Source organism: Malus domestica, chromosome 05, assembly GCF_042453785.1.
Source record: "Malus domestica chromosome 05, GDT2T_hap1".
Classification (NCBI taxonomy): Eukaryota; Viridiplantae; Streptophyta; class Magnoliopsida; order Rosales; family Rosaceae; genus Malus; species Malus domestica.
Window position 1 is genome coordinate 42,638,953 of NC_091665.1, and position 16,061 is coordinate 42,655,013.

Sequence of the window (16,061 nt, forward strand, 5' to 3'; positions counted from 1 at the left end):
CTTGATAAATTTTAGCTAAAGGGCAAACTTTACACTTTAATGAAGAATATGAGACAATACTAAATAAAAATAGAAGTAATTTTCCAAGATAAACAAAGGAAACATGACCTAGTCGACGATGCCACGATTGAACAGTCTTCAACTTGCCATTATCAGAACTTTGAATTTGACAAGCATGACCTTGTGCAACATCATCAACATAGTACAACCCTCTCTTCTTAGTACCACGCCCAATGATCACCTGAGTCCTGATATCCTGAAGTAAATAAAAAGACGGAAACATTAGCATTGCACAATTTAATTGCTCGGTGACTTGTCTCACAAATAATAAATGACTAGAGAGTGTGGGAACAAATAAGCAATTGTGTAAAGAGAGAATAGAAGTGAGTGTTATTGAACCCACTGCTGTGACTGGGGCCTCAACTCCATTTGCAGTGATAATGCTATCCCGTTAGGTGTTGTAGTGGAGGTCAAAAGAGTATGGTCAAAAGTCATATGATTAGTAGCTTTGGAGTCGATAATCTAACCTATATCATAATTAACAGATGCAATTAAAGCATTGCTCGTGTTACTTGGATTATCATATTGTTCTTGGGAAGCAAGGAAATTTAATAATGAAAGTCGTTGGCCCAAACTGTTTGGGTCCGGATCACTTGTACTGCCCAAATTATGATGGATGCCTGCTAGTGAGCTTAGCGGGCCCATGCCCAAGTTGCTGCCCTTACCTGCGTACTGCACATTCAGATCGTGGGCTCCAGGTTTGGGCTCCGTTCCTGTTTTCTATCAGCTGGTGGACCGACTGAGTCCGTGACAGCCTTGTTGGCAGCACCAGCATCATCACCTTTCTCGAGTAGATTGTGGGCTCCAAACTTGGCAGGCCCAAGTCTTTCCGCGTTGGTAGTTAGGGCCGCTACCCCAGATGTTGCCTCAGCGACCTTTACTTGTGCCGTACGTCTGTCGTCTGCCATAGTAGAAGCAGGTTGTGTTTTAAGTTTTTTATTTTTCTGGGTTTGGGTTTTAACAGATGTCTGGACTCTTGTTTCAAGACCTGGGTTTGGGATTTCAAACGGTTGTTAGGCAGCCAACAGAGAAGCACTCTAGTCAGCAGTGAACGGGGGTTAGGGTTTAGAGACAGGCGAAACCTGCTCTGATACCAAGTTGAAATTATCTTTAGATTTCAATTTGTTTTTCTATTATTCCTCTCCTTTAGGAGGAAATATATATATATATATACATCTATACCTTGTGATACAAGGAATATTACAAAGAATTATAATCAAACTAGGAAATACAAACATTATTATTCCACCTACAAGTTTGACTCACGCCAACACAACTTCCTCAGCAAGATAAAAAGAGAGATTAGAAAACAAAATGTAGAAGTAACGCCGGTTATTATATAGAGGCCGGTGAAATTCTTGAGGTTCAAGCTCTTCGGGGTATCTGAAGTCGCATTTCTTGAACACTCTTCCCTTGTAGTCAACCACTTATTTTCTAGCTCCTTCAGTTTTCCATTTTCCAATAGCTCTAGAATGACCCTAGTGAAATCCCTCGCTATTGGAGAACCTTTCCGGAATGCCTGCATGGTGAATACGAAATCAATTCTGTTAGTTTCGAAAAACTACTTAAGTTGAGGGAAGTGATTTATGCACACCCTTATTTGTTTGTTTTTTTGTCCTTTGGATTTAATAAATCAAAAGAGAATCAATAGGAACAAACAACCAACGGTGTGCACAAACTGGTGCCCTTATGTTGAATCGTTAGATGGTGTGCTGTATTTAATGTAGTTGCTACTCACAAAGCTGAATCCTCCGAATCTGTAGGTTGGCGCGGTTTGAGTATATCCTTTACAGTTCTGATTCATGAATACTTTTGCATATGGGAGTTCAAGAAAGGCAGCAGATATACGTTTGCTCTTGAACTCGTCCACGTTGTAAAGGGGGCCTATTTCCATGACGTTCGAGTCATTGAATCCAATAACACGCTGCATGTAGTTCCTGACAAATGTATCTTTATCCGAACCAACTTTTGCTTCGGTTCTCTTCAGCATTTCAATGTCCGTTACGTTTGGTTGCAGCCGTTTGATGGTAAGCATTGAGGAAAGATTAGCAGTGTAGCTTGAGCTTAGGATCAATACAACAAACAGCCACTCTATAACAACTACTTTAGTAAAGTTGCTAGAGATTTTCTCTCCTGCAAGATGAAAATTCATGCATTAATCTTATTTGTTTAAGAATTTGGACTGACCCTTTTCATAGTTAGTCTTGTACTAATGTCTGAAAGAGAAATGATTTCTGCAAACTCCTTTTCTCCTTCTAAACGCCTTGTTTATTTATATCCCCCTTGATTCTCCTCTGATATACTGAACATAAATGTCATAAAAAAACAAGGGTTTGCAATGGATAAAATTGTTGTACGGAAATCACTTCCCTATTTGAATTTTTTTTACTTACTCTGAGCAAAGAACAAAGAGGAGAAAGTGAACCAAGTTGCTGTCCTGATTTGATTCTTCAACCCATCACCAAATTCTGGATTTGACGGGCCTTCGAGGAGCCAGACTATTAGCGTTGTGTAGAGTAAAATGCCACCAGACACCGCCCACATTTGCCAAGTGAAAGGCTTCAAAAATAGCCATGTCGACTCCTCATCTTTTTCAGGAACAATCATCGACAAACCAGACTCGATATATGGCTGAGTGAAGTCCACCTTGTCCAACCGATCAGCTAGCACAGTCATATCACCGATCACAGCATCATATGTCTTCCATTTTACCAATGTTTTGATGAACATGAAAAGCATACGTTCTCTCTGTCAGATACAAATCAAATGCCGCAGAAAGATATATAGCAAAAGAAATAGAAATTTAAGTTGTTACCTTGTTTTGGACCAGTTCTATCAGAGAATCGTAAGTACAATTTAAGGCTTCAATTTCATGATGCAGAGTATAAGTCAAATTTGGTAGTATCCATCTGAAAAGTTCAATGCAGAAACCATCGAATTTCTTCTCGTCTGAATTGTTCCGCGACCAATCAACCTTTACAAATGCGTTGAAGGGTGTTATACCAGGAACCAAAATTTTCATTGGGCTCTCTTTAGTAGGCATAGCCCAACCTTTCGGGGCACTAATGTCTTTCCCGGGCCAAATTATACCAACATCATTACTTCCGTCTGTGCCTTGGCTGACAATGCTTTCTAAAGACCCTACATCTCTTTGTCTCTTCCCATCAACAACATTTATGATCCTGAATGTCGGAGAACGAAAAAGTACCTCACCTCCTTTGCAGTACATTTCCCCACTTAGACCGGTATAATTGTTCAACAATGTGTTTAACAATACCTGAAGGCTACTACTAGTAGTAGTAGAACTGTTGTTACTAGTCATTCTTTCTATGGCTTGTGTAATGATTGTCATCATATCATAGGCTCGAAGTGCATAAATTCCTGGCGTTGGCACAATGTTATCTTCATCTGAAAACTTTTTTTCGAACTCCTTTAGGAACTTCATATAAGAACTAGTATTTTTAGCATAGTCAGTCTTCATTCCGAGAGTGCCTTCCATATCAGAGTTGTCAAGAGAGTCAGGCAAATTACTAATGACAGCCTCTGTGATTATCCAAGCTGAGTCTCTTCCTACAAGTCCCGTCTCCTTCGCTACCTGAAACAGACGAGTCACTGTAGGCAAAGATGACTGAATAACAATAAACACACGGGATTTTATGGTGGTAAGGTTCAGCATCTCTTCAAACCCATCCCCGTTTGGATTATGTATCGAAGAAACTCGCGGGAGAATCAAACGGTGCTCAATCACCGAACCAACATCTCGAAGAGCCTCAGATAAAACAGCTAGCATCCCAACAGCTCCACCGTAACCATCATCTTCGTATACTACAACCACCCTTTTCCAATGGTACGCAGAAACTATATCCGCTATGCCTTTTAATTGAGCAGAACCGTCTGTTGCCATTCGTATTAGATATGGCCAGCGGCGCTGGATTAGGGGCGGGGTGATAGTTGGCGATGCGAATGAAATCACCGTAACATTCGATTGGTTTCCATGATCAGCTACTTGAGCTGCTTCCTGCCATGTCTCCATGCCAACTATCACGTCTACCTTCTTCTTTATCAATTCTTTAGCTGCAACCATAAAAAATAATATATATATATATATATATATATATATATATATATGTATGTATGTATGTAGAGTTAAGTACTTATATGTACAAATTAATTGCATAACGATGAATATTATAATGACCCATGCGTATACTAACCGGCATAAGCAGCACGAAAGGGGTCTCTGCCAGAGTCTCGAAAATGAAGGATTAGCTTATGAGTCTTCGAATGGTTATTGAAGTTTTCAGCTGCAATTTCCATGGCAGTTTTCTGTTCTTTCCCGATACGGCCATTAGCATTAATGATTGCTCCAATGTTGGTGACATTGCTACTATTGTTAGCTCCAACTCCATGGGAGATAACAATTAGCAAGTAGACGATGAGCACAGGAGCGAAGGTCCCAAGTTTAGGGAAAGGAAAAGACATTTTGTTCTGATCTAACCTTCCCCACATGTTTTGTTTATATACGATCTCTGTCTTGCACTCTTGCACAAGATTTTTTTTTTCTTTTGTGCTAGGTAAAATTCCGATTGTATGTAAGAGAAAACGCGGTATATTCCCGGAAAATGTGCGTGTGGATTTGTATATTTGAATTGGTCTGCCAGAAAAGAAGACTATTGAGATATGGGGGAACAAAGTCTTTTAGAATGAATCAACAGAACTATTTTGTACTTTTCAAACTTGCAATTTTTTATTTTTTGTCGAAATCTCTATGACTATGAGCTGAATGATGTCACTCGAGTGTTTAGCTTTCAGGTCATTCTCCTATGCTTATTCATATTGACGAAGGTGGGTCTTCGGCCGGAGGGTTTACTGCACAAAGACTAGGCTTTTGACAAGAGACCTCAGCCTCAATCTGTAGAGGAAGATTCCGGCTCTGGACGAGTTTTCCTCAAACGGGGCAAGAGTAAGAGTTTTCGGAATTGGTCTGCTAGAAAAGAAGACTACTGAGATATGGGGGAACGAGCCTTTCAGAATGAGTCAACATAACTATTCACAAAAATGGCAGCTCTTGTTTGGATATGATTTGTCAAACATTACAGCACTTGGATGTGGGAATATTCTTTCCGTAATGGAACATTTCACTTGGATGTAGACCTATCATGATGCATATAGCCTCTCAATTTTTTGGTATTGATTCTAAACTACTCTAATTTACGGGAAGAAGATTTGAGTTAGGATGTGGAGGGACACACACCGATCTAATCAACTGGCCCATCTTATATTTTTTTTAAAATTTCGTAGATCCTTTCCGTGTAGACAAAGTTGACCTATTGGTATTTATTAAGTTACACATATCTTTCTGAGTATGACCCCATTAGCTTTTGGAAGTATTTAGAATTTAACAACGTTGCTACTAGTCTTCTAGGTATGAAAGGAATACATAAAACCGGCTAATATAGCAGAGACGTCAAAATAACGCAAGAGCTCTGCTGCATCACAATCGTATAGGGGTGACAAGATAAAGAGAAAAGTAACATAATTCAAATTTACCACCAACCACCAAATTAATAAGATAATTAGCAAAAATCCGTTAACATTGGAGCTGAAAAAATAAAAAATAAAAATCCTATAATTCAAACAACAATATGCGTACGGGGACACAAGAACCCTAACAAAAATGCAATTTTTTCGACCATAAAAAATAAAAAATAAAAAAATAAAAAAATAAAAACCCTACTTAAAATAACACTAAATTAAGTTGACCGATTGGTGCAGGTGATTATCACTGTTTGTTACATATTCATGGGCGGAGGTGGTCTAGCATACATGTAATGTGGCGGCGGTGGCGGTGGCAGGTAAATACAATTCCAATATGCTACACGTTCACCCATCATCATCGCCGGCATGTACGGCTGTTGTTGGTTATATGGATTCCCGAACCCCATCGTTTCTGGTACTGTTGGATGCATTGGATAGCCACCCATGGGCACCCCTGTTGTTTTGGCATTAGATGTATATTCTCCTCCCTTGTCTTTTTTGCCATCTTGTTTTTTATTCGGTCCCTTTACTTTCATTCCTCTAGGCCCCAGGTCGTCCACGGCCACGATCATCATCATCGGACGGTTCAACTCCTCCGGCTTGGTCGTCACCATCACTTGCATCAAGTTCCCCCCTCATCGGACGAGTTAGACTCGACAACTTTTTTGCGCTTTTCAGTACTTTTCCCATTACGTTTGTTACACTTACCAAAAATATGAGTTTCATTCTCAACAGACATGTTGTCTACCTCCCGTAATTTCTTTGACCGCAAAAGTTTCATGATGAGTTTGTCTTTGTCAAACCTGCCACTCACAATCAACGTCCCTGCTCCTTGCTCTTTATCTATGGTTAGACTTTTTTCATAGATACCATCAACTTTCTTCATCTGCTTCCTTACTTTCCCTTCACAGCCTTTACATTCACAGTACTCAAAAGTCAGTTTGAGCTTGACGGTGTGGAACTGCTGCATGAGCTCTTGATGATCAGCCATCCTTAACGAGAGAGAGAGAGAGAGAGAGAGCAAATGCGATTGATCGAGCTACAAGTACGAGAGTTTAAGAGTACGCAATGGAAAGTTGAATAAATACTCCTCGAACAAATCCTAGATATATTATACTTTGATGTGAAATTCAGAGTCTTATTAGGCAGCCGCTACAAGTTTTATCAATAATAGCCAAAATTTATGGCTCAATTTCATAAATGTCACTTTTTATAAAATCTTTCAAAAATAACAGAAAGTCCACTTAAATAGACTTAAATATCCTCAAAATTAAAACCAAATAAACATAAGGATGTAGTTGGTAGTGTAACGGAAAAAAATTCTCAGCTGCTGCCTCTTCATAACTACGTAGATTTTTTTAAATGATGTGGAAGAATTTATTGCTGCTCGAACTCAGAAGGTGGAGGGTGTGACTTCGCCACCACTCGCAGAGGTGCTTGCTGCATGTATAGTGACAGAATTGGCCAGGGAACTGGGAGTTGAGGCGATTTAATTTGAAGGGGACTCTTCCAGTGTACTTGCTGCCATAAACCAGAAGGACCGTGATGATAACTCCCATTTTGGTACAGTAATTAACGAGGTGCATTATTATCTACGATCACTCCCAATTTTGAAGATTTTGCATACATGGAGAGGGGCAAATTGGGTGGCTCATCAATTAGCACGGTTCGGATTGCTTTTGGAGGCGGAACGAGCATGGTTTGAAGAATCACCCGATATGATTTGTGACATTCTTTTTTAGGATAGAATTCATATTTAATTTTGGTGTCAGACGCTCTTTTTCCCTTTGTCCAGGTTGAAATCCCTGACAAGGTTTTTATCAAGGCCCATGTAATTACACCCTATCCTCATGTTTACACGTGTATTCCTATTATCTATGAAAGAATATGGTACTTTACCTCAACAAAAAGTCAATGAAATGGAGATCAATGAGAATTTGCAGACGCTTGTCTATGATGTATCAATTGCCTAGCTATATAGGAAAACACAAATAATTCAACAAACAAAGATCATCTGATAGACTTTGATATGTGAGTTGTTGATTGGGAATAATATTGTTGAATGTGAGTTGTTCATAAAAAAAAATCATCTAGTCACTTGCATTATATTATCAAATAGGCAATTTTTCCCTTCTAAATGTAATTTGCTACTTATATGGATGGATGACCATCGATTCTATATTCGGACCAGTCAGTTATGTTCAAGAATTTTATAGGAGTTTTCATTTGCTTTATGAACTCTTTTGCAATTATATTCTTCTTGGAGTAAGAAGAGTTCCAAGTTTGGAGCGGTTAAGCTGCTTCCATACAACTCCCACAAAAATTCCATTGACCCTCCATGTTCAATGAGTTACAAATTAATCAGAAACTAACTTGCACAAGTTAGATATTACCAACTCCCCTCCAAGCCTTGCACTTTGAACAACAATGGACATGAGATCTATTCAAGTGTTTTAGCTTTTCTTGTGTAAATGGGTTTTGGATTTTGAGGGCTTTTAGGTCCATTAATGTGAGTTTTATGCTATATTTGAAAGTTTTTATAAAAAGTGACATTTATGAAATTTAGCATTAAATTTTGGCTATTAATGATAAATACTCCAGCCACTAGCCACATGAAACATGATAACCCCAATTGAAACAAGAATCTGGATTGAAATGGACGACATAACACCCCCAAACAGGAACTGTAAATCCCCATTTCATCAGGAAAACACGAAACAAGAAAGTCTTCTTGTGTTTTATTGGTGAATGATGATATTATGAGAAACAAAACTAACTAGGGACTGTGCTGCCTAATCACACAAGGAAAGTGCGCACCTTTGTGGTGTTTCACGATGATGAATCGAGCAATCAGCACCCTCCAATTGCGTCGCATTTGTACCGTTTTTGCAACTCTCATCCCTTTTGCAGATATAGACCAATTGGTCACGGAAGCCCCAATCGATCAGGAGAACTTTTGTTACCCACTTGAGCATGACTTACCTTTCTTTAGTGCTTTCGTAACAATTCTTAGTGGTTTGGTTTTCTCAATCTTTTTCTTTTCGAACTGAATTAGGTTTTTCTTTTTCTTTTTTTTTTCTTCTTTGTTTCGGATCAACTTTACCTAAGTTTCCCAGAGTTGGAGGCTCTGTGGTACGCCTAATCGGATCAGAAGCTGAAATTGTTAGAAAATAAAGAATAGTACATGAATTTAAAGGGAGAGAAAGGGAGAAGTCGAGACAAATAGTGAGAGGATTCTTTCATTCATTCATAAGCCCTCTGAGGTTGAGATTAACATATATATATATATATATATATCAAGCCAATAAAGGGAAACCCTAGCTATGTGGCTTGGGCTTGAAGTCAGGACAAAGTAATTATTAACAAAAGGCTCGGGACTGAAAAAGAGGAGTAAGGCCCAACAGTCAGGTCTTAACAACTCCCCCCCTTAAGAAGGAACTTGTCCTCAGGTTTGAAAGTCTGGATAGCGTGCGATGATCTCGTCTGCTTTCTCCTATGTGGCGTTTTTTGTGGGAAGGCCCGACCACTGTATAAGCCATTTTGTGATTGCAACGTTCTTCTTCTTGAACATCCCTCTGTCCAAAATCTTCTCAGGTTGCCAATGTAAGTGACCTGTAGAGTCAATAGGGGGCATGATTAAAGTTGGAGAAATGGCAGCACCTATCTTCTTCTTGAGCAGAGAAACATGGAAGACTGGGTGTATTTTAGAGTCAAGAGGCAGATTCAAATGGTAAGCCACTTCACCTATGCGAGCTTTCACCTGGAATGGGCCATAAAACTTGGGTGCAAGTTTGTTGAATTGCCTAGTTGCCATAAATTGTTGGCGATAGGGATAGACCTTGAGATAGACCCAATCACCCACATTGAATTGGCGTTCAGTTTGGCCTTTATCGTAAACTTGTTTCATTCGATTCTGTGTCAGCTGCAAGTTAGCACGCAAGAGAAGGAGTAGCTTGTCACAGTCCTGCAACACCACATCAACCGAGTTAACTGCCATAGTACCAGGGATGTATGATTGAATGGTTAGGGGTGGTAGTCCATATAACGCTTGGAAGGGCGACATTTTAATGGAAGATTGAAAAGTGGTGTTGTACCACCACTTGGCCCAGGGAAGGAGGGCATCCTACTTGTGAGGACAATCTGCTGAAAAGCATCGAAAAAAATGCTCGAGTGTTCGGTTTAAGACTTCTGATTGGCCATCAGATTGTGGATGGTATGCTGAACTATGACACAGTTTGGTGCCCTTTTTGTTGAAAAAACTCTTGCCAAAAGTGACTTAGAAAGGTTGGGTCACGATCCGAGACAATCGACTTTGGCATGCCATGGAGACGAAAGATTTCCTTGATGAATATGTCGGCAACGGTTGCAGCTGTGTATGGGTGTTTTAGTGGAATAAAATGGCCATATTTAGTGAAGCGATTGACAACTACCAAAATGATTGTGTAGCCATTGGAAGACGGTAATCTTTTGACGAAGTCAAAAGTTATATCCTGCCATATGCTGGCGGGAATGGGGAATATTCTCATGATTCTAGCGTTGGCATTCTGAGCATGTGGATACAAAATTCTTTACATCCTTACGAATGTCGGGCCAGAGAAAGTTACAAGATACTCAGTTGTAAGTACGGAGAAAGCCGGAGTGGCCACCTTGCAATGAGGAGTAGAATTCTTCTATGATCTTTGGACGCCATTGTGATGTAAGAGGGATAAAAACTCTCTGTTTGTAATGAAAGACACCATTAACAAGTGTGAAGCTGCGCACACTACTGTTTGGTATTTAGAGCAATGAAGGCCAAAGTGTTTGAACCTGTGGATCTGTAGCATATGATTGTTGCAGGTTCGATATACAATTAAAAACTGGAGAGGACAAACCCATAAGAGGCATCAACTCATGTTGGCGAAAAAGTGCATCCGGGGCTCCGTTTTGGGAACCCAGCTGGTAGTCTACTGTGTAATTATACCCAAGAAGCTTAACAAGCCATTTGTGTTATTGTGGAGTCATCATACGCTGCTCAAGGATAAACTTGATGGGTTCGTGATTAGTCACAATCCGAAATTGTTGACCCAAGAGATAATGGCGCCAATTATGCACATCAAAGATGATGGCAAACATTTCCTTATCATACGTAGAGATATTGAGATTTTGACCGGACAAAGCCTTACTGAGGTAAGCTATTGGATGACCTTCTTGGCATAAGACAACACTTATACCCATACCAGATGCATTTGTTTCCACTACAAATTGTTTGGTGAAATCGGGGAAAGCAAGCACAAGTATGGTTACCAACGCATGCTTAAGCTTGTTAAATGTAACAATGGAGTCTAGTGTCCATGAGAAATTGCCCCGTTTTAACATATCATTCAAGAGCTTTGCAATTAGGCCATAATGACAGACGAACTTCCGATAATAACCCGTGAGACCCCAAGCACCTATGGAGGCCTTTGAAAGACTACGGTTGAGGCCATTTTGTGATTGCTTGAATTTTGGAACTGTCCACTGCCACACCTTGGCCCGAGATAGAATGGCGCAAATAGTCAATCGTAGCTTGCCCGAATGAACATTTGCTAAGCTTTACCCTCAAGCTGTGAGTAGACAAAACTTGAAAAACAATATCCAAATGGGAAAGGTGAGTAGCCAATGAAGGACTATAGATAAGGATATCATAAAATTAAAAAAACTAAGAACAAACTTACGCAAGTATGGCCTAAAAATGGAATTCAGCAATGCTTGAAAAGTTGATGGAGCATTGGATAAGCCGAATGGCATCACAAAGAATTCGAAATGGCCATCGTGTGTACGAAATGCTATTTTTGGGATATCCTCGAAACACATGCGGATCTGGTGGTAGCCTGACTGAAGGTCCAGCTTGGAATATATGGATGCCTCATGCAATTTGTCAAGTAACTCATCCATAACTGGGATGAGGAAACGGTCTTAGATGGTTGCTGCATTCAAAGCTCGATAATCAATACAAAGATGCCATGAGTCATCCTTCTTTTTGACAAGGAGAACTGGACAGGAAAAATGACTATTGTTGTTTCGAATTACTCCTGATTATAGGAGTTCCTGCACTTGTTTCTCAATTTCAGCTTTTTGGGAATGTAGGTATCAATAAGGACATACTGAGATAGGTGTAATGTTAGGTAAGAGTGGAATTTTATGGTCTATGTGGCGTTGAGGTGGGAGACCAGATGGTATGGTGAAAAGATGGTGGTATTGTGTTAGGATGGAAAGAATGGATGGGTGGGTATGGGTTGGTGGAGAGAAAGAGGTAGCAGTAGGTGGGGTTGGTTGGGAAGTGAGATGGTTGGGTGCGTAAATGGGTTTCAGTGAGTGACAGGTACAAAAAGGTGGGGTGGCTTTGACTAGTCCTTGAAGAGTGGGTATGGCCTTGGACATTGAATATCATTGTTTTATGTTTGAAGTGCCATCTTATAAAACAGAGAGGCTCCAACCACTCAGACCCCAAGATAAGGTCATAGCCTGGTATGTTCAAAATGAGGAATGAACCTCAAAGGGTGTAGCCTTACATATTCACATCAACATCATGAACTCGCGAAGATGTAGCAACTTGAGTGTGAGAGGCTGTGGTGAAATGAACAGGGGCAATATGTTCAATTGGCAGGCCTAGGTGGTGTGCAACATCCGTATGGAGCAAATTGCAAACAGCTCCAGAATAGATCAAGACCGTAATCGGAAGGGAGTTAATAGAGCCTTGCAATCTCATTGGTTGACCCATGCTAAGTTCAGGGAGCAGAAAGAGCTCTAGCATGTGACATGGGGGATTATGAGGGAGTTCTTCCTCCGACTGGTGATCATGAAATTCAATAGAATCATCCTCAGTGGTAGGGGAATCAAGCATCACAATCATAGGAACTTTGCATTTGTGTCCAGGGACATGATGTTTTGTGCAATGGAAGCATTCACGTTTGCGAATTTTTTCTTGAACCTCAACTCGAAATGAGTGGTTTGGGGTTTATGGGGGTTTAGGGGATGAGATGGCAGGGATGGAGTTGGGGTTGGATGGGTTTGGAAAGTTAGAAGGAAGGTATTGCCGATAGTAATTTGGGCGAGAAATTCTTTTGGACTTATTTTTGGTATAAAAAATTTTGGCCAATTTTTAAGCTTGGTGTAAGGAATCGAGTTCGAGAGCTAGGACATCATGGCGAATATCCTATTTTAAGCCTCTAAAGAAAACATGTTTAAGCTGATTTTCTGTCCAATCAATCACCCTACATGAGAGTTTAGTAAACTCTGTTATATAGTCATCCACAGTGCCCATTTGTTAGATGTGGGTGAGCTGTGATTCAATATTAGCTCTATCACCCCCACCAAAACGTTGTAGCAACAGTTCAACAAAAAGACCCCAATTGTCTATGCCATGTCTTTGTTCGAAACCCCACATCCAAATAGAGGCATCTGCCCCAAAATTAAGTGTTGTCATAAGGACCCATTATTGAGGGGGGACCTCGTAATAGTCAAGATAGCGTTCTGCCATGGCTAACCATCCTTAGGGGTCCTCCCTATTGAAACGAAGGAGTTCCATTTTGATGGATTTGACGTGATTGAGAGGTTGTTGGTGAGTATATGGTGTTGGGTGGGTGTGGGTAGTAGAAGTAAGGGTGGGGGATGGTGCAACATGAAATGAATGGGAAAAGGATGGGCTGGGGGTGTAAGGGTGAGGTGACAATTGGATGAAGAGGCTTGGTTCGGTTGAGAATGGGTGGGCCTGAGTGTAAGTGGGTATTGGGTTTAAGGTAGGTGGATTAAAAAGGCCTAGGCCCATGTAGGTGGTAGTCGGTGGAGGAAAGAGGGAGTGGAAAGAGGGTTGGAGGTTGGGTGTAGAGCATCGCGGGGGGTTGAGGGTAGCAGTGGGAGGGCTGATTTTAAGAGGCGCAGCTCGTCAAGCAACAAGGACTGGAAGGCTGAGAACTAAGAGGTCATGGTATTTTGGAAGGTCGTGTTTGAGTCGCTTAGTTGGTTGAGCGACTTCTGGAATGAGGCTTGTTGGTTTTCCAAAACTGCAATGGTGTCGTAAACATCATCAACCTGGTTATGGAGGTGCTCATGATGAACATCCACCGCAGCGGCGACGACGTCAGGGTCAGAGCTAGCGGATGGTGTGTTTTTGCCCATCTGTTGACGGGCTCTGATACCAACTGGTACGCCCAATTGGATCAGAAGCTGAAATTGTTAGAAAATAAAGAATAGTACAGGAATTTAAAGGGAGAGAAAGGGAGAAGTTGAGACAAAGAGTAAAAGGATTCTTTCTTTCATTCATAAGCCCTCTGAGGCTGAGATTAATATATATATATATATATATATATCAAGCCAATAAAGGGAAACCCTAGCTATGGGGCTTAGGCATGAAGTCAAGAAAAAGTAATTATTAACAAAAGGCTCGGGACTGGAAAAGAGGAGTAAGGCCCAATAGTCAGGTCCTAAAACTCTGCGTCTATAGAAGCTTAAATGATCAAAATCTCCTAGATGGGCAACAAAAATATAAGTTTACAACTTCTGAATTTGAACCTAGCTGCATGTGTATATAACCCTAGCTAGGGTTTCTCTACAACCTCGGTTATTCGGTGGGTCCAACCCTTGGCTGGGTGCCTGGGTGCGCTCCAGCAAGCCCAAGAGAAAACAAAATCCTAGATAAACTGATCCTTTGATGGGAAATTTAGAGTCTCAGGCAGCCGCTAGCCACCACAAACATGATCCATATTTTAAGCTCCTGACTTCAAAACCCAAGAATGTTCAAGTTTGACTTCAAAGTTCAAAGCCTGCAGGTCTTTTTGTATATATTTGGCCTCAAAAGAGAAGCCTGCAGGTTTTAAACAAATCATTTTTCTGTTAAAAAGCTGAAACAAATCTGGAAGGAGAGGACCTACTTGATGGGGAATAAAAATATGAATTGATGGGGAATAAAAATATGAAAGCTTAATAAGCATTAGGTTATGGGCTCCTGCGCCAATAATTACAATTATTTAATCTAATGGCGCTGTAAGCATCAGGTTATGTTTATTTTATGGTGTATGTGAACAGATGATTACGTGTGCACCAATTTAGTTATTCCGAGATGTAACAGCATGTCAATTAGGTTAGAATGATTTTTGCAGGTCTTTCTACTGTTTCAGCTATTTGGAAGGACTTGGATTCTCTGCCCTCCCATTTCGGTGCCCTTTCCGTGCCCTTCTGTTTTGTGTGGTCACGGTTAATTCATGCTAACATTTTATATTGTTTTTTATAAAAATAATAAGACAAAAAAAAAATAGTAATATAAAATATTGACGTGGCTTAACCGTGACCACACAAACAGGAGGGCACGGGGAGGGCACCGAATTGGGAGGGCAGAGAATCCAAGTCCATTTGGAAGGCTCAAAATAAATTTATTTTTGAGGATCGTCTAATCTATTTTCATCGTCTTTGCATGTCTAACAATTCAGCGATTGTTCATGGTGGGAAGTTTATTCCTGGTTATTCTCAAGGTTTCGACACTCAGATCATTTCTTCTTTGGGGATCCAACATATCCCTTGCAAGGCACCTACTATTATTCATGTCCTTTGGTCTCCTCCTTGGGTTAAGCTTAATACAGATGGTTTGTCTAAATGAAATCCCGGTCCTGCTGCATGTGGAGGAGTTTTCAGGAATTGCCATGGTCATTTTCTTAGAGGTTTCTGTCAACGGATTGGTCATCGCAACTCTTTTTTTGCAGAGTTATAAGCAATTATTATTGGTATTGAGTTTGCTTATCAGCGGGGTTGGCATTGTCTTTGGTTGGAAATTGATAGTTCTAGTGTTATTTTTGCTCTTCAATCGTCTAATTTTGATCCTCCTTGGCCTCTTCATACGCAATGGTCTATTTGTTTTGATCGCATTTGGAAAATGACTTTCTATGCATCTCACATATATCGCGAATGAAATCTTGCTGCGGATAATTTTGCTAACATGGGCTTGTCTTCTCCATCTTTAACATGACATGATTCTCCTCCGGTGGCGGTTCGTGCTGCTCTGTTTTCTGACTATGTTGGCTTGCCTGGTTACCGCTTCTCAAATTAATGTGCATGCCGGCATCCATGTTTGTCTCACTTTCTTTTTTTTCTCCTAACTTTATGGTGTTGTTTAACTTGTTTTGCAGGTTTAGACCTTTATGTTTGGTTCTAGAGAGGTTAGGTTTCATGTCTCCCCCCCCCCCCCTTTTCTTTGTATCATTCTCGTTTTTTGTTTTTAGAAGGATAAGGTTTATGTCCCCCCTTCTTTTTAGTGTATTCCTTTTTGTTGTCTCTGTTTTTTGAGGGGTAAGGTTTATGTCCTCCCTGACTAGGTGTAACTTATTTTTTCGTTATCAATAAAATTACCCTCGTACTGTAAAAAAAATAAAAAATAAAAAAGTGGATCAAATACAATCGTCACACATCGAGAAGGGTATATATATCTTAAGTAATTTTTTTTTTAAATTGTATCG

General features: G+C 40.3%; 1 protein-coding gene across 1 annotated transcript; it reads right to left on the reverse strand.

Moving 5' to 3' along the window:
• Positions 1-1,205: 1,205 nt before the first annotated feature.
• Positions 1,206-4,647, reverse strand: LOC103435090 (glutamate receptor 2.7-like). Its single transcript, XM_017332151.3, has 5 exons — positions 4,275-4,647; positions 2,876-4,134; positions 2,454-2,760; positions 1,799-2,193; positions 1,206-1,579 (listed from the first exon to the last, which is right to left on the reverse strand). Exons 1-5 carry the CDS (start codon positions 4,567-4,569, stop codon positions 1,310-1,312), a joined length of 2,526 nt encoding a protein of 841 aa, XP_017187640.1. The 5' UTR covers positions 4,570-4,647; the 3' UTR covers positions 1,206-1,309.
• Between the last annotated feature and the right edge of the window lie 11,414 nt (positions 4,648-16,061).